General features: G+C 42.1%; 1 protein-coding gene across 1 annotated transcript in view; it reads right to left on the minus strand.

The window, feature by feature from the left end:
- The window catches only part of vopp1 (VOPP1 WW domain binding protein), a 57,029-nt gene extending 37,876 nt beyond the window's left edge, over window positions 1-19,153 (minus strand). The window contains exons 1-2 of the mRNA XM_036521978.1: window positions 18,396-19,153; window positions 2,132-2,190 (exon numbers count right to left, since the gene is read on the minus strand). Coding sequence (XP_036377871.1) covers window positions 2,132-2,190; window positions 18,396-18,446 — 110 coding nt within the window. The 5' untranslated portion in view covers window positions 18,447-19,153. The remainder of the gene's footprint in view (window positions 1-2,131; window positions 2,191-18,395) is intronic.
- Window positions 19,154-19,680: the final 527 nt, after the last annotated feature.

A 19,680-nucleotide genomic window follows, 5' to 3' on the forward strand; every position in this document is an offset into this window, starting at 1 on the left:
ACTTCATCACACAAAATGACAAAACGCATTTTCAGGTACACTGCAGTAGGGCAAAAAGGGTCAGTCTGTACATAATGGGTCACAGCTGTGTGAGGGTGGATGTAAGAAAGGGGAAATTCAGGAGGAAGAGTGAAGGAGTGGTAGAAGTTACTTTCCCAGCACTTAACAGAGCTGCATTAAGGGTCCTGGATGTCACAAGGTGCCCTATAGACAGTTCCAATCAAATTAAACAACACAAGCGGGGCTCCCGAGTGGCTCAGTCGGTAAAAGCACTCGTTCCGAGCGTAGACTGAACGCTACGGCCTGGGTTCGATCCCGACCGTGTCACTAGCCGACAGTGACCGGGAGCTCACAGGCGAAACACATTGGCTTCATTTCGCTGGGGATAGGGGTGGGTATGTCGGCAGGGGCTTCGGTCCCGTCAGCAACAGCAACCCCTGCTGGTCCACGTGCCAAAGCATATGAAATGTCTTCCTCCGACTCATCTCTGTGCTAGCTTAGCTTGTGGATCACAGTGCAAAAAGGAGCAGCGGCTGACATCACATGCCTTGGAGGAGGGCACGTGCTTGTCCACGCTCTCCCGGATTGACAGTGGGGGTTGTGCAATGGGACTGAACATCGATTCCATCATTCCAGCATTCCAAAAATTTCCGAATTGGGGAGAAAATGGAAAAAAAAAATTAAACAACACAAACAACACAGAGCCTGGGCTAAAGGTCAAGCTAAACGAACATACCGCCACACGTGACAACTGACGACATCATTATGTCATCATTGTGATGTCAGAGTTGATAATCTGTGACCAGAGAATTCTGTCACTTACAGATACTCAATGATGAGGACTGATGGAAGGGAATGAATCCATCTCGCCTCATTTCCCATAATCCTCTCCTCCACATTATGTTCAAAATGCTTGGTAGGCATGTTTTCACTCAGTCGCAAAAAAGGCAGAGTGCACCACTGCATTATGCTGGAGCATTTTTCACTGAATGTTCTTGCCCACGATAGATAGAAACCACGCCAATGACGTTACATTTAGATGTCTCGGGTGATTAACAAGTCTGCTTTGTGGATGCAAATCCTGCACTCATTTTAAGTCAAAGAAAGTATATCCCTATCTATAATTGGTTCTTGTCCAATGAACTATGGGCCAGTCCCAGGGGCTTCCATTTTTTAAATCCTCGCACAAAGCTCTTAGGATTGCTGTCAGCTAGGCAGCTCTGGAGCAGGGCCTTCTCCATTAATCAGGCGAGGTGGGATTGAGAAATAGTTCATGATCTACAATAAAACTGGACTGAGATCTCCTTTTCCCATGACCACAAACTCCACCGTTCCTTTTTAAAAAGCGAGATAGTTAGCATCAATAATGAATGGAATATTCCTGAAGGTAGCGTTCCAAAGCGTAAGAGAGGTTTCCACCCACAAATCATTCCCCTGTGGACTGTGGGCTGACAGATTCGCTCCTGGAGACACGACCTTTCTTGTCTCCCCTGTGTTCCCTGAGGGACTCCATCTGAATCCAGGCCAATTCTGCGTAACAAAAGCGGCTGAGTCCACTGCAGCTCTTTGCTCACTACCCTGGTGATCCCTTTTCCCTGACACATACTTTTGTTTCCCGAGCAAAACGAAACAGTATAGTTACAAATAAAAGGGGGAAGGACCGCTATTTTAACACGATTAAGTAAATCGTGTTGTGGTGCTGAATTACTGCTGGTATCAGAAAACCTCAGTGTTGAAGGTATCTTAGAATGACAGGGGATTAGGAAAAAAGGATGGGGGGGGGGGGGGGGGGGGGGGGTGGAAACATGAAGAGATACAATACACAAACATGTCAGTCAAGTGCTTTGTCTGGGAGCTGGGCTGAGCGGATATTACATCTGAAACATGTCGCTTTGCGTTCAGGGCCCTTTAAAGAGACTCATGGTCAGTTTTCAAAGGAATAACTGATATTGGGTTGATTTAAAATGATAAAATCATATTCTCAGAACTCCCCAAATGGAAATGCCATATTTCATAATAAATCAACGTAATGTATCCATTAAAATGAATTCAAAATGTATCATTCAATAACCTATATTTAAAACATAAGACAATATTTATATTTTCATTCATGCAAACCAGACATACTTACATAAAATAGATGGGGTAGCCACCCTCAAAATACCAGCAGTACTTTTTGGCCTCTGTGCACTGCAAGACAGGCAAAAAAGAGAGAGGAGTTATTCTATGCAGCTGATAGAACAGAAAAGCTTTCATGGTGTTCATCAAAGTGGCAGCACCTTGGTCTCCCTTCATGGGGAATGGAGCCAGAATGTGAAACATCCATCTTGGATTATCAACACACACTCAGACACACACACACATGCGCACACATACCTATGGCCTGGAACGTGACTGACAGTGTCCATCAGCCTGTGCCCCAGCACCCCTTTCACTGTTACCAGTGGTGGGAGCGCTGGGAAAGATGTCACCATGAGAACACAGGTTGTTGTGACAGGAATGGAATTAGGCATCTGTAGCGATGCCAATATCTCTCAGAGGAACGAGGCATCTGCCAACACATCTCATCCTCTGGATGTTCTTGTGAGAATCTTTTCAAGTGCCTGAAGTCAGAGAAATAGGGGATGCTTTTAATGGACATCACAGGGCCCCTGTGCAGATAAGATAGCAACAAACCAAACTTCCTTAAAAGGAAATGCAGTCGTCAGATCTCGGCCCCGTTAACGCAACGTGACGGATGGGGCAACAAATTGAGGAGACTGCAGCTGCTGCTTTGCTTAAGCCCGTATTTTCGAGCATCTCCCTTTCGCTGTTAAGCAAAGCGCGTATAAAAAATAAACACATAAAGCAGAAAATGACAGTCACAGGATGGCTCTGAAATTGACTGCAGACGCAGCGTTTTTTTAAAGGCAGAGAGAAGTACATTTATTTTAGTTTACAATGCACCATCATATTTCTGCTCTGTCTCCTCCAGCCTGTCACTGCAAGGGAGAGCTCTTCAATCAGCTTCCACACACACAGACGGATATTGCAGCTCTCAATCTCCAAATAAACACAAGCCAGACTCTTCTGTGCAGTCCTAACTGGCTCAGGTGTACAAAGCAGTGGATTCTGACACATGAAACGCATATTAGAGAAAATCATATAGAAAATACTCAGGATCTGACAACCACAGCCAATCTGAAGTGGGCCTAATTTGCAGCAGTTTCATGGAGTTCTTACAGTTTGTTATCTGCGTTTCTGCGCCCAAGGCGTCTTTCCTGAGTTTAAACAAGAATTACATTAAACCCACCCCACAAAGAGTACACTACGAAATCATTAGCATAACAAAGGCTTTCCTTTCTGCTCCACAAAGAAGTGCCACATTCTTGTGTTTGGAGAGCGGTCAGTGTGCCACTTGCATGCATGTATGTGTGAAAACATTATGCAGTTGCTGGAACAATTTGAATCCACTACACAGCATATGCGATAAAAAATACCATCAATAAAATCAGTGTACATTTACACACAAACACAATCCTATCAACAGAGTATTCATATCAAGGGTTCTCTCCATTTGTCATCGCTGTGAAACATTTCTCTGGCTATGATATCGATGGGAATACACAAATAAATTAAATACAATGTGACATTTTTACGTACTGTGTGGGACAGGAATTCAATCAGAGTGATAAGTCTGTTTTCAGTCACATTGTCAATACCCGCAATTTGTCTGTTGACTGTGTCCAGTAACATACACATGTGCAGAGCTTTTCATTTACTAAAGGCAATTTTAGTGCCTAATTGGATAATAATTTGTGCGGGCGCGTGATAAATCTTATCATTGTGAATTTAATTTCACAGTCATGCATTAATGTGTGTCCTGTGCTGGGATTTCATTCATCTATGACATCAGCGCACTGGCTTCCACATACTTTATGTAATTAATTTACCCTGCTGAAGCACAATGCAGCCGTGACAAAAACGTTTTCAATCAAAGCAGGGCTTTGTTTAGGGAGCCGAAGTATTTTGTTTGTTTTGATGGTGTCACAACATGGGAAGACAGCGCTAAGGGGGATTCTGGGTAAAAGAGAGATGAGATGAGGAGAGCCCCAGAAAGCCGGAGCAGAAGGGATAGGAAGAGGAGGGGGGAAAAAAAGGAGACAAAGGGCCGTGGGTGTAGAGAGCAAAAGAGTGGCAGAAGTTGTCATTAGTCAGAACAAAAGCCACTAAAAATGTGTATCCCTTTCATTTTCTTTGCTTCGGGTCACTCCTAGCAATGTCACGCATTGTCAAACCGCTGAAAGAAACCGCAGAAATAAAATGGATTGTACTTACAACTGTCAGAGAATATGTAAGGTTACAGATTATGGACAGTTTCAGGTCTGTCCAGTGCCAAAGTAGCGCCAGATCTAAATGGACGTTTCAGGACATCAGGACTAATATGACGCTGTTTATTCCTCAATATTTTTATTTTCTTCCTGTCCAAGTGTATCCATTTTTACATGATCATACTTTGTCAAATAGATTGCTGTAATATGCATCATTTACACCATGTTCTGGTACATTATTGTTCTGGCAATGATGCAGCATCTGGCAGTTGCATATGAATGATACATTTATGTGAAATATCCCCATCAATGAATGACATGTTACTGCCACAATGGAAACAATGCCCTCCAGAAATTTCAGAGGACTTTCTCTTTCGCAGTCTCACTTTCCCATAATGCATCAGCACTATATGTTATCACTGGCTGTATCACAAAACTGCTATATTGCCACCTTTCCTAAATTCCTAAATCCTTGTATGCTCTTTGACCCAGAAATCGATAAGTCGTTGCCATTTTATGTGCATTTTCAATTCCACAGGAGACAAGATAATGATGGAAGCAAGACATTTCCTCTATTGTCCTGCAGACGATGTATTGACATATCCACAAGCTGAGGATCTGTGATGTAAACACTGCATACATTTTTTCACTGATTCCTGTTAAATGTCATACAAAATTGACTAAAGTCAAATGAAAACTCCTGCTGTTGTCATAAGCTTCTCCTTATGATCTCTGTAATGGCATTACACCCTGTTCACATCCCCTCACAATTACGTACAAAACCAGTGGGCCACAACTGAAACTAGGATATGCAGGCAGCCCTGACACAAGAGTATTAAGACTTCAAAGGAATAGTGTGCCTGACAATCGCTATATGTGTGAAGCACACTATCTGTTACTCTACAGTTTAAAGGATTCTTTCTTAAACAAATGGAGACCTACACATCCTGACGCTGCTGTTTCACTCCCTCCCTTCATTTCTTCTTATTTATAATCAGATCGGTGAATGTACTGTAGAGCTAGCCCTTCACATGTTATCATATGCATAACTGCACCCCACCTGAGCTGTAAGACGATGCTGCAGCTGCCCTTGAACGAAACAGTCCCCGATTTGCATACTTCTCCGCTGATGGGCTTATTTACATGAATTCCGCATAGCTCAAGGTCAGCAAGCAAGCTGAGAGAACCATCAGTGATGTGTAATGGAGCATTTCCCCTTGTTTCCACCTGACTGTGAAAGGACTGCCTCACACAGCTTCCCCGAGCAAACAACATTAGTCCTTCAGTCCCACACACTGCATCAATGCGCCCTTTGGCTGATAAAACTCTCAGAACTGTCTTACAAGGTGACTGAACGAGTACTAAATGATTTCGATTGGATAACTGGAGGCACATTAAAAATTTGAGGGACAATATTAAAATGGAGCCGGCCTCTGAGCTGAACAATGATTTGGTCAATTGCTGACGGAGGCAGGGGCATTCTACAAGATGTGCTCTTAAAAATGAAATACTGGAGAATGCAAAAACATATCCTTTTCATCACCATTAGAGAAATGCTGCGAGGATAACGCCATTCCGTATCGCACAATGGGACGAAACTCAGGGAGAAACAGAGCACCATCATAGCGCACTATTAAAAGCTACATGCAACATGGAAATCCTCATTACACAGGTACAGAGGTCACAGCAATATAACTAGCACTTCCTACCTGATGAAACCTTGCCACTTCAAAATGAGTACTTCACTTGTGAAGAGGACTTGGATCAGTGTGCTGTTTCTCCAACACATGATGAGCGTACAGATAATGTCTGCAAGGTGAGGGAGCAGGCAGCACTGTGCAGGATGAGGGTACATGTAATGCTATGGGGTGAAGGTATACGTTACACTATTGGGTGAGAAAGTAACACTACAATATGATGGTATATACTACTCTTAAGGGTGAGGATGTATGTAACACTACAATATGATGGTATATACTACTCTTAAGGGTGAGGACGTATGTAACACTACAATATGATGGTATATACTACTCTTAAGGGTGAGGATGTATGTAACACTACAATATGATGATATATACTACTCTTAAGGGTGAGGATGTATGTAACACTACAATATGATGGTATATACTACTCTTAAGGGTGAGGATGTATGTAACGCTACAATATGATGGTATATACTACTCTTAAGGGCGAGGATGTATGTAACACGACAATGTGAGAGTGTATGTACAGCAGCACTACAGGGTGAGGGTGTGCGTAACACATCAACAACTGACACAGCACGCTGAGCTTGTTGCTCAACAGTGGGCGAGTTTGGCTGTACTCTCGGAGCAGGGTTTTCCCACAACGTGTGCCCTCGGCGGACACAATGCCGCGTGTTTGTCCCAGGACGGGACCAAAGCAGCGAGCAGGACGTCATCGCTGAGGCAGGGCTCGCAGCGGAGGCCCACAATGAGCCGTTTGTGCCCGGGCTGCCGCTCGAAGAATGAACAATGGCCGGCAGCAGCAGAAGCAGACTGGCAGGGAGAAGAATGCCTGGGACTACCAACAGGCCTTTCATCTGGCAGAACCCACCACGCCGCTGCCAGCACGGCCCTCGATGATGCGATGGGCACTGAGAGGCATGGAACAAAAGCTCCCGGCAGCGTGCAGAAAGGATCAGCCCCATTTACGGCCCACTCTATTACTTACAGACAAAAATGCGGATCCATCACTGTCAGGTAAATGAAATTATGGCATTCCAAATGGCTTTAATGACACAAAAGCTATAGAAATCCACAATCATTCATTATTTATATCTCACAGAGATCTGACAGCCTGAATGCCAAATTAAGAAACATCACAATCAACTCTGATTCACTATAGGCATGTTATCATTTATATCACACAAATTAAATGATTTATCACTCAAAAATAATAACTGCGTATTTTTGTTGTTTTATGTTTGTACTATGTTTACAGATAAATACATATCTACTGTGCATTGCATATTACAGGAAAATGCAAGGAAGTATCCAGGTTATAATATTACCTTCACACAATTCAATGCAATCTCTGTAGAGGTAAGAACACAAAAAATTACACACTCAAAAAATACACACAACAGCACGGAGAGTTCTATCTGTGTCTCTCTGGGAGACAAGAGAGGACGGATGCCAGCACCAGCTGAGATAGCTGAGAGGCAATCATAAAAGGCCATCGGTTCTGCTAAATATCAAAGATGGTCCTATTTCATGACTGAGAGAGACATATGAACTCCCTGCATGTCATACATAGATTCCACAGCTTTCCAATTACGCTTACAGCGTACCTGGCAAAGGTTACATAAGTGCAGATCTTGACTTGCGGACAATTTTCTCATCTCTGCGTTTTTTCTTCCCTTAAGCCTGGTCTTTCTATTATCATCCCCTAAGGGAACAAAAACCTTTTCCCAGTTTAAGTGACAGAATTTGAGAGACCATACCTGATCACCCTGGAGTTTTTTTTTAGTTTTTTTGAAACATTTTCGAGTGGTGAGTTTAAAATAAAATGGTACATAATGGCTGGTTTCACACCAAAAAAGTCCAGGAGCAAGCTAGCAAAGAGCAAAATACTCTACAGCTAAATTTAGCTGTGCGAGCACCTGTGATGAATGTAATAGTGCCTTTGAGTCTTACAATTATCAGAATAAGCACCAGATCAGGATACACCTGCACCAGATACTCAAGTGGAACTGCTCACAGTAACTACAAAATGTAGTACACCAACACCTAAAAAACATGGAACACCAACAGTGAAAAAATTCAGTACGCCAACACCTACAAAAAAATACACTGTCATCTAAAAAATGTACTACACAAACATTCCATCTACATGTTTGGACACCATATGACACACCACTGTATTGACCAGCAGATGTGAAAAAAATGGCAGTAAATGCTATCAGCCACACCTTAAATGTCATTCACTGCACTCGCCTGAATAAGAAATACAAGGTTAGTAATCCTTCCAAGAACAGATTGAATAAAATACTTTGATCTTTTTTTCATTGTATGTTCTTTACCATAGTGGTGTTTGAGCTGTGGTAACTCACAGAATAAAAGATGAGAGGAGATATATGGAGACTGTGTTTCTGATTGTCCTACTATGCAATTTAAGAGTGAAAGCAAGAGTAAGAGACTAACAAATAAACAGATAAGCTAGCTAAACAGGGTTTTGGTAAATATTTGAATTGGAATTGTAGATCATTACCTTTGTTGATGATTATCTGTCTAATCCCAAACCTACCTTGCTGGAGCTTACTGTGCTTGTTGCTCTTACAAGAGCAACATTTTACTCAGTAGTAGTAGTAATTCAGAGAAATGATAAAAGCAAGGTTTTGTAAAAAAAAAAAAAAAAATACAACATTTTAAATTTTCCTCAAACCTGGTATACAGAAAAAAATATTCATTTTTTATCTGGCGTGCAAAGGATTAATATGGTTGCAAAGTAATGCAAACACTTCACCCTTAACCAGAGCAAGCTCCATGGCGTTCATTTATACTGCTGGGTATTTAGGCAAGCTATCCAGGTTAAATACATTACTTATGATGCCAACAGCAGTGCCCTAACTGGGCGTCAAATCAGCAACCTTTCAAATACAAGACCTACTCTGCATCACTCCACAATACTGCAGCCCTTGCTGCTCCACTGCTCCTCAGTGCTGCATCGCTGATGTATTTATGGTTACCGAGTGCAGCGGTGAACCTCAGAACAAACCGATGAGCTGAGTTTGGTTATTATTGGTTATTAGCCCAAAAAGTTTGAACCAACACTTTTTTTTTCTAATTTTTGTGCTGTTATTGAGACTGAAGTTAACCTCAATGTTTTAGACATGGCAGTTATAATTAATGCTTTATCCCTGCAATAATCATTAGTTCTTGCCATTAAATAATGACTTAAATCACTGAAAAATCACTGAAAATCACTCATTTTTTCATATTTCAAGAAATATCTTTGTCACAACCCAAAACTACACTGTGTGGATTTCAGTCTTAAAATGAAGAAGTTCAGAATCTATTCAACAGACTGAGACATATGTACGTAGACACTGTTTAAACACATGTCAAATTTGTATTGTGTATTTGTAAATTTGCACTGATCACCCCTTTTAAAGCTGAGTATTTGGGTGTCAGTCACATCTGTCACAACAGTCACAGCATATCTGAAGTGAACAGATAGAAAGGGGATTTTTTTCTTCCAAATAAAATTCTCCAGAATACTGCCTTTCAAAGCCTTCAGAAGAACAAACCCATGGGCCTCCAGATACAGAGGTCTGTCAAGTGCCATTGTATTCTCTTGCTGAAAATGTAACACATCAGACACTGCGTAGGAGATATTTCGATTTTTCTGTGTCAAAGCACTGACCGGTCCCTTCCCTTTAGCTTCCCGATGGCCACATGGTCACTTCACTGAAGAAAAGTGGTCTGGAAAGAGAAGAGACATTCTCTCCTCTGCAAGCTGACTGCGGAATATTGTCTCCGGCTAAAATGCACTTGGTTTCCCTTCAGTGTTTTTCTCCCACAAGGGACCCATGGAGGGGAGAATATGATCTTCAATTAAAACCACATTAGCTGTATGAACTGCGCATGCTGCTTGTACAGCTGGACAAACGTGCTTCTCGAGTCTGTTGGACCCACTCCTGTATATTCGAATATGGAAATGAACCAAGCAGTGCGCTGGCACTGTTTTCAGACTCACAGGTATGATTTATTACTTCATGCTGTGAGCATTTACATTCTTTATTCATTATTCATTATGTGCTACAAAGCACCTGTACAAGAATAACGGTTCTGTGCATGCCTCTATAAAGCATGTGATGCCATATTTTGGGATATTTATAGAGAGGTTTTTAGCCACTGTTGGTCCGTAGTTCCTAGATTGCTATTGCATTTGCTGTCGTTTCACAGTTGGGGGTGACAGTGTAAACTGTTACCAAAGATAAATCTGGCTTTGCGAGTCAGTCTGTCCCAAATGAGCAGGCTCTCTGAGAGCAGTCACTGCTGGTCAGTGGTGCATGGTTAGTCTTTCATCATCACATCTCCTCTGCCTTTTTACTCCTTCACTAAGCTCCTCTGAGAGAGACCCAGATCCCAGGTAATCTATTTCTCATTAAGCAGGAGGTGGGCAAAACCACCACTCCACAAAACACCAAATAGGAGATTACCTAGAATTAAACTGTGCTTTACGGTTTACATATAACACAGCAATACTCTCTATTGAGGAAACATAATATCACATTCCTCAATTGGTACAAGTACAGTTATCAGAGCAGCTTTCAGCGCAGTAAGTATCACATCAATATGCTGACTATTATCTAGGATGGATACTTTCAGCTAATTCCATTCTTATTATGTGACAGGTGGAAAAGGGACCACTCATACTGTGCTGGCTTGATCCATTGAGCTAGCAGGGAACGTGAGCCAGATCCATTGGGCAGGATCAGAGTGAGGGCAAGTGGGCATGGATTTAGATGTGGGGCCAATTAAGGGTTTGTGGGCGAGGTCTGAGAGTGGGGACCAGTGGGTGTGATGAGCGTGAGGTTCAGCAGGTGGCATCAGAATGAGGGCAGGTGAGAAGGATCAGGATGAGGTACAGTCGAGGAGGTGCGATCGGAATGATAACCGGCGGCTGAGGTCTGAGAGCCAACATTCAGACTCACTGTGAATCGCAGCAGTTCTCTCTCAGTACTGCCTGTCACGCCGCCCGATGCAGCAGGGATCTCAGCCCAATCCATAGCCCAATATAATCACACATTAATCAATCAGCCCACCTCCACTCACTGTTCTGCAGGACAGCTGCTCTGAAATCAAAAACTAAAGCACAGACAGGATTAATCATTTTAAAACCGTTACATAATTCAGGCCCCGACTTTCCAGCAGCAAATATACAGGAATGAATCATATCAAACCAGCAGCGAATTTAAACAATGAGATGAGTCAAAAACATATGGTTTGGAGCAATACATGGTTAGAGCAGATACACTTTTAAGACCTTGATATCAAGCACAAAGCAGCGCTGATGTTTTTATTTCAAATATCTTCCAGCACCTTATAAACCTTGCTGTGTATCTGGGGAAGCAGCAGGGAGCAAAAGCATTCAGCCCTGTATAAACTTCACCTGAAGAGGGTTCTTATTACTGGAGTGTTGGATATGACATTTGAGCTCACACCAGATATCAGCCAGAAAATGGATTAACCACAGTCTTTGTTTTTGCAACAGTGTCCCCACCACGCACCGAGAAATCAATATTTCAAACCGCAGGGATGTCGATTCTATTAACAGACACAAACGAACCCACAAGGAGTGCTTCACAGCGGCTGTTCGCTGGGTCTCAGAAGGGTAGGAGCCGGCGCTAATCCCTCAAAAGGAATTCTCCAAAGATTACTTCGCCCAGCCCACCACGCTACTGCCTCTACCTCCGAGCTCCCCACGTTTAGCTCAAAGACAAACCACCCGAGATGGAGCGTAAGCCCGGCTTACACAAGAGCAAACTGCAATGACACGCCATTGGCTTTGAAGCTCAGCGTAGCAAATAGCGGCGGAAATAATCTGACAGGACGAGGAAGGCTCACCTCAAGGAAGTGTAACCCTGACAGACACACACTGTGTCATTTAAATGTGTGAGGTAAACAAGGCCGGGGAGAGTAATGCGTGTAATCGTTTTTCTGTTTGTGAGAGTGTGTGCGTGCGCGTTTACTTTAGACAGTGCTCTTAGAAGCTGTACGTTTTTGCTTGATGAATATCCAAGGCACTGGGAGTCAGTGACGGGAATCATCGGGAATCATCGCCCATTTCTCCCTTTTATGAGGCCTGCTATCGAGTTCAAAGCCATACTGTCTCGTGAACAGGTCCGTCACGCTACACGCTACACGACAGAACCGCTCCGCTGTGGTGGGTAGACCGCCAGCGTCTTTCAATCCTTCATTAGGATCACACAGCGAGCATTATGTCATGGTCATTACTCAGAATGATATTCCACAAGAAGAAGGTTCTGAAGCATATGAGGGGTATTTGCCTCCACCAGAGTGCAGAGCATACATTAACATGGTAAATGCACAACGGCGGGAGTGTAGACAGGGCTGCACAGCTCATATCCCAGATGGCTGAGTTCCAGAAAGGCTGATAGCACTGTAGTCCTCTTTACTGTGTAGCTCTTGTTTCTTCACAAGGACAGGGGTGGAGCTAATCAGTCAAACAACTAATTAATTCCATTAGTGTGTTGGGAGTTCAGGCAGAATGAAGACACTTTGTAATCCTCTCAGGACACATTTCCAGCAGGAACTGAAGTGATCTACGTGACAGCAATGATCTTTCACTTTGGAGCAATGGCACAAGGCATTGTAGGTTTGAAATCACGCTACAGAAATATAAAAAAATGAGGGCATTGATTGGATTTTCACAGTGCTCCCCACATCAGTATTCAGAACCATGGTGTAATGACTGATAATACTGACAGCAAAATGGAAATGTGATGCTCGCTCTAAGTACAATGAATGAATTCTGCACTTCACTTCCTGAATGAACAGAACAAGCTTCCATACCAGTTAATGCGCTGCCATGGTCTTTCAAGGAATTCTCTTCTGCTACCCCCGCCTTCTGAGAATGCAGTCCGCCTCCTCACCACACAGTACGGCACACGAGTGAATGATGACTACAATATATTTAACCACGATAGCCTTGAGCAGTGTGTTGTTAAGAGGTAGTCATACCATGCTCCTGTCCATGGAGAGTTCTACAAACTACAACTGAACTGTAAATGACCCATAGTTGATTCAAGGCAAAAACACCTTGCTTTGCTCCTGGGCACTATTTTTATAATATGAATTACAGTTGTGAAAAAAAAAGATGCTGAGGGATCCATTGCTGATCATATTTCAGATGAGCTGCGTGTTACATTTAATTCAGAATTTCACGGAGACAGGCTACATGGCGGAGTGTCCAATGGCTGTCTGACAGGTGCTCAGGTAGCGTAAGGAGGGGCGAAGCTGGCGAAGTCAAGAGCCAACACCAGCTAAGTCTGTTGGCATGAGAAATACAAACACGTTGAAGGCCACTGAGAGCAATTTGAGCTGCAACTAAGCAGCCTCAGAAACAAGACTGCCCTGCTCACCAATTCACTCACTCACCGAATGAACCAGTGAGTAGCCACACTAAAGGAACAACAGTATCTTTGTGCTGCTACTAGACAGCGAAAGGTGCTAACACAGAGCTCCACCAAAGCTGGCGTAGCTGTTGAGCAGTGCCGATTCAGCTCTTGTTTTATTGCAAAATACCGTACCTTCAAAAATGTGTTTAATATATGGCCTTATATACGAGATGACACACTGAGAGATCACATTAGGCGGCACAAAATGCGTGTGCCAATCTAAGAAAAACACATCGGCGTGTGGAACAACATGTTGGTTTACAGAGATTGTAACATTGTCACACTGTCACATCGTGTGTATAGTTAACCAAACTGTGAGAGCGTAGCGTGTTCCTTGTTTTGAGATAACTCGAGCTCCATCCACAGCGGGTGGAGGGTGACCGTGGTTCTCGCTCTCTGTCAAAGGAAAGCCAGTTTCACCCAGATGGTGAAGGTACAGACACTTGCAGTACAGTCCAGCAGGGTAATCTGAGAACATGAAGAAGCAGTGCTAACTGAGTATTAACCTGGAGTATTAGCCTAATAGCTTTGTCACTGGTATATTTAGTTAGCCAGGAGGAGTCAATCCTTCCCTTTAAAGCCTCAGGCCTCTTGTTTTAAAAAGGGGCTCCAATGGTCTTTTCCACAGCTGCAGCTGAGTGGTTCTGAAGTTTGCTTTGAGACCAAGCACTAGAGAGATATTTCATTACCTTGCAACAATTTATGATTATGATTTATGATAATGTAAGGCAGTGTTATCCTTAGAATTCCTAACAAAGAGTGCTGGGCTATGTGCAATGAAGGTCGCAATGAAGGTTTTCCTAAAAAAAAATATGTAATGGTGCATCTGAGCTGATCAAGAGTCCATTTTTTCAAATAATCCAAAAAACAATTAAAGGTGCCAGGACTGTCTTTAGGTCACACCTACACCAGTGATGATAGATTTTATGAATGCATTCTTTAAGAGCATTCTTTCATTTTTGTGGGGTGTGGTGGTGGTGGTGGTGGTGGTGGTGGTGGTGGTGGTGGTGGTGGTGGTGGTGGGGGGGGGGGGGGGGGGGGTTGGGGGTGGAGGAGTGTAGTTTGGTTTCCTAAAGGGAGTGCAAGTACAATCAGGTCCTGTTTCCTTTTAAAAAAATAACATAATCATAGTTTCTGAAATCTGGAAAAAGGTGGGGAATGTTAGCAGATGATTGAGCAAATAAAAAAGCAAGAGCACAAAAGGAGAGAAGAATTTGCATAATTACTATCTCTACTATCTTCTTCACTAATATGAAATACATATTTTCAGTGAAAACACAATGCAAGTGAAAGCCATTCAGCTGTAACTTATGAAAACAGAAGCCTGGCTATACAGTCAGGAATGCCCTTCAAGCTCTGGGCAGTTTTCTGATATTTAGAATCAGTTCCAGTAACAAGATGAATATGATGCCCAGGTTTCTACCATGGCAATTTTGTCTGGGGTAGCTTTGCAGTAAAAATTGATAATCATACCACACTGTATAATTAATGCTAAAATGAAATTAGAAGGAAATCGTCTATGGATTTGGTTTCAGTTCTGTGATGGGCTCCACATATGCCACTGGCTCAAAAACACAGTGAAATCCAGGGATGCTGGAAAAGACTCAAACAGAATTCCACATGAGGCCAAGGATGACCTCATTTGGTACTTTACCTAAATGGACTCAAACGGGGGAGGAGGATGACGTTCAACTGACTCCAGAGCCACTGAATAAACGGCACAGGATGCCAAAGGACTGGACTGTGCCCACATGACTGTGGCATAAAGCCACTTGGCAGCCACTTTGGCCACCTGAACAGGATGCCAGTCCATCATAGGAGCCAATGCCGCTATCTCCTGAATGCTGACTGCCCAGCAGAGGGGCAGCGGGTACCATTTCTAAACTCTCAGGTACGACTTCGCTGGGGAGTGGAGTAACATGCAACCCTACCATAAGGCCTATGGACCAGTGCAACAGCATACATGTAAGCAGCTCTATATTCCTTTGCAATTCATTCATTTTACTGTTCTTATTTGACATTAATTTTCTATGGTTCCGTGAGACTTTCTCGAGGTTGGGACAGACCAATAATGAAACCCAAGGCTCTGTGGCTATGCTTGTAAATGCTTTGTTCTACATTTGCCCACAGAGAGAATGCCAAAGACATACCAAAATTGTAATGGTAATCACACAGCAGGTAATGAAAAAGATCCCACATTTCTGTATTAGGTTGTAAAAGAAACAATTTTGAGATGCAGGCAGCACGTAATTAAGCCTAGCGGGCAATGCAGCTGACGGAGGCCACCAAAACAAATAAAGAGGTCCTTCTGATGTGGCATGAGAAAGCAAATGAGAGCCGCTGAACAAAGACATGCCTTGAGTGAATGGAGTATTCTGAGGACTATGCATATTGTGAGGACAGTGCTTTAAGTATACACCTCTATACACACTGATTAAAAATACAGTGAGAAAACAAATGAGGTGCATCATTATCCTACCTACTTTTTTTGAACTTGGCTGCTGTTTACAAAAGCAGCCTGATTCGAAAGACTACAAAGACGGGGAGAGAGTGAAAGAGAGAGAGTGTGTGTGTGTTTGTGTGTATGTGTGTACATGCAGAATGTCAGTCTGGGGGGACAGCTGACAGACAACAGTAATTATCCATTTGTGCTTTAATTGGCTGGATGCCTGATTTGATTGATGGTGCATTTACACGCCTCAAAGACTCCATTTGTACACTGCAATTTCACACACTAAAGCAATTTCTTTTTTTTTTTGGGGAAAATTTAGAGCTGGCTTACAGGTTAAGTGCCCTGGTAGGTCATCTTTATATCATCTTTACAACACAAAGGAAAACTACATATGATACAATACAGTTTGACTTAGAGTTATGAGACAGCAGAAGCATAAAGTAGGTGCCCATCCCATGAGCAAAGACACAATTACATTTCCTCCTCATGCTACTTACAGCTGAGATTGCCATGGGGCTTTAGTGGAAAACTTCGACAAAAACTCAGGAATGCTGTTGTGCTTAGTGAAATTAAACGAGCATGCATACGCTTCAGAAGAGAAGGCACCATGGAGATTTCCAGCTGTACTCCTCCAAAACACTGCTCGTGTCTATGAGCAGCTCGTGTTGAAAACCTCGGACTGGATGGGAGATCCATCAGACACAGGGCAAACTGCTCCTAGGCTAAATCCCTGTTGCCTGACATTTGAATGAGTCCATATGAAACATATATTAAACATTCAGTCATGCCCATTCTACTGATGAGTCCTACCTCTTTGGCATAGTCAGGATTGTATAGTGCCTCCTCATAAAGCACCGGGTGGCATTACTGTAAGAACTCCTGCTATAATTGCAGACTTGTCCACTACCAATGACAAGATATCGCCTCTGTCTTCACCATGTTACACTGCTGAGATCGTGTAAGTGGTATACTATTTTCAACGTCTACGTTATTATACGGCCCTCTGATGAAGCAAAGGTTAATAACAAATGACAAAAATCCATTGTAGCTAAACAAGTAAACAATGCCATTACTGGTAGGATTATGGTTTGTAACTGTAAATTTGGTTTCCACTCAACGAGCACAGAAAAGTAGCATTGATGCAACCCATGGCAATACAATATCTTTCTTACATAATTATTGACAGACTTTCAATTATTAATTCCTTTTCATGTGTAAATACACAATGGTGAAGAGCAATCGCCTACAGCAAATCGAAACAAGCAATCTTACAAGAGTGGGTGTATACCCAGAAGAGGGCACACCTTAACCGATTTCCCTAAATCCTTCACACTGATACCTCTCTACTAACACTCAACAGTATTTTCACTTCTGTAACCTTTTAATTAAAGGTATCAGTTTGTTATTCCCCTCAACTCCTAATTTAAAGTAAATTTGCTTTTTACCTTCTGATACGTTCATTATGTAAACTGAAATTAGCATGATTATTGTGTACGCTTTCAGAAATGATTTTATCAGTTAACTGTAAGATTGCATGTGACTTATCCCTTTCAGATTATATTAATGAGAAGTTATGTGAACACTACCCCTACGAAATGTACGTTACTTGTTCATTAAAAAAAAATCATGTCTCATTCCGTCCTGTTCTACTCATAATCTGTTTACGTCTAGATAATGTTACAGGACTACATTTCATAGGAGCGAGTACAGACGAAGAATCTGAGTTCATTTTACCTTTAGCTTGAATTCACTAAAACAGCATATTTTGAGGAATTTAATCGTGCAGTATTTGCCATCTGAAAATTTTTAAACACAAATAAACGATGTTAGCATTGTATTTGAAATATTTGCGTATAGGCTACAAAGGATTGCCCCATTTTGTTATCTCAAACAAAGCTACTTAGCCAGCTAGCCAGCAAACAGCAACTGTCGAAAAAATCAATACAAATCAAAACATGTATTTACTTTAACTGACCATTATAAACTTATTGAGAAATAAAAATCATCCAAATGTCGTATAGACGTACAGTAATAGAGGGGTTTTTCTGAACTTTTCACATAAGTTATTGACGCTATTATGGCATTCAGTTCGTCTGTTCAGTTTAACAGGTGCTGTTTCACAGGACCAGTGGTACTGCCTTACATGTTCATGTCGTTTAAGAAATGTATTACTTGGTCACTGTGTAGTCTGTTATTTAAACACTACAAAAGGCAAAATATAGCTGCATCGCACCCTACTGCATATCTATAGGTGGATCAACATAGTTTCCGCTGAATTATTTTATGGGCCAACAGCAAACTGTAATATTTCTCTGAACACATCACACAAAAAGAAAGAAAGGAAAAAAATAATCACTTGAAAACAAAGACTTACGGTACCAACTGTTCAGCAATTTCATACGAGCAGCCTATTTTCCCAAAACATATCCTAATGTACACGGTGGGTTTGTATGCTGATATTACTCACCTCTGAAAATATCCAGAGCGTTAAGATAATTCCAGACAGTCGAGTCTTCATTTCTCTTTTGTTCTTTGGCAACTCCGCTCAAAGAAGACTAAGTACAGCGTCTTTGTCACAATGTCGATTTCATATCGCGAAAAGCGAAAGGAGCGGAATATTTATCTAGCAAAACAAGAGGCTTCATGCACCCATCCGTTCATGTTAAGTGTACCAATGTGAACACAAACGGTGAGGCGCCGCGTATCCAGGCTGTCAGTGCGGGATAATGTTTTAGTCTAGTTAATGCCACAACGTTTCCTTAAATCCTCAGGTCAATCACACTGAAAATACAACCTTACAATAACGTGGCTACAGAGAACATGTCTTTCTGGCGACATACAACTGAAGATCTTGTGAGTCCCAAACACAAAGAAAGAACGATGTATAATTTACTAATCCACGCCCATTGTCTGGGAATTACCGGTATCTCCAAAGATGGACAACGGCAGCGAGATCACAGGCTGGGAACATCTGAGCGATCAGGCAGAGGTGAACTCCTTAGAAACTCCTGAGGTGTCTCCACAGAATCCAATTTTTAAATCAGCGTCTTTTCCAGAAGCGCGTACAACCATCATTATACAGCCAAAGTATAATCGAGCTCCAGCATAGAGGGCAATGGGCCAGGCTGTGCAACAATCATAATAATATGGGGAGTCCAGAAGAGCCTTTCTCTACAGCATGGGCATTCGTTCAGATACGGCGAACGCCTGTAAGATAAAGATTATAAGAAGAGTCATGTAGGACCGCTTATTAGACAATACTGAAAATAATTCCGCTTTCAAAAATTCAAAAGAGCCGTGTGGTTGTGAATCAGCCACTTAGCCATATGTTTACCATCAAACAGATGGCAATTACTTGAGGAATCCTCGAACAGTTAATAAGTGAATAAGAAGTAGGCGTGCACCTTTATCACCCTCTACCTTGCATTTACAGAGCAAGGAGAGCAGTGACTATATAGGGAAAAAGAGCAAAGGTCTGTCGGTTACCACATCAACTAACCACGGATATAATGTATTTATCAGTTTAAATCGATTGCAACTGTTTTTAATGTATGGCACATGGGTTAGGATAAACTGATAAATAAAATAGTAAAATGTCTCTCTTTTCATTCACTAAACAGAATCCTTCTTTTAAACGAATGAAATACCATTAGTCTTTATTCATACACAGCATACAGTTATGAGCTCATGAGTTTAGAAATATGTTTGTAAACTTCTTATACACCTTTAGTAAAGTCACCATAACCATAAAA

The sequence above is a fragment of the Megalops cyprinoides genome, chromosome 2, assembly GCF_013368585.1.
Source record: "Megalops cyprinoides isolate fMegCyp1 chromosome 2, fMegCyp1.pri, whole genome shotgun sequence".
Classification (NCBI taxonomy): Eukaryota; Metazoa; Chordata; class Actinopteri; order Elopiformes; family Megalopidae; genus Megalops; species Megalops cyprinoides.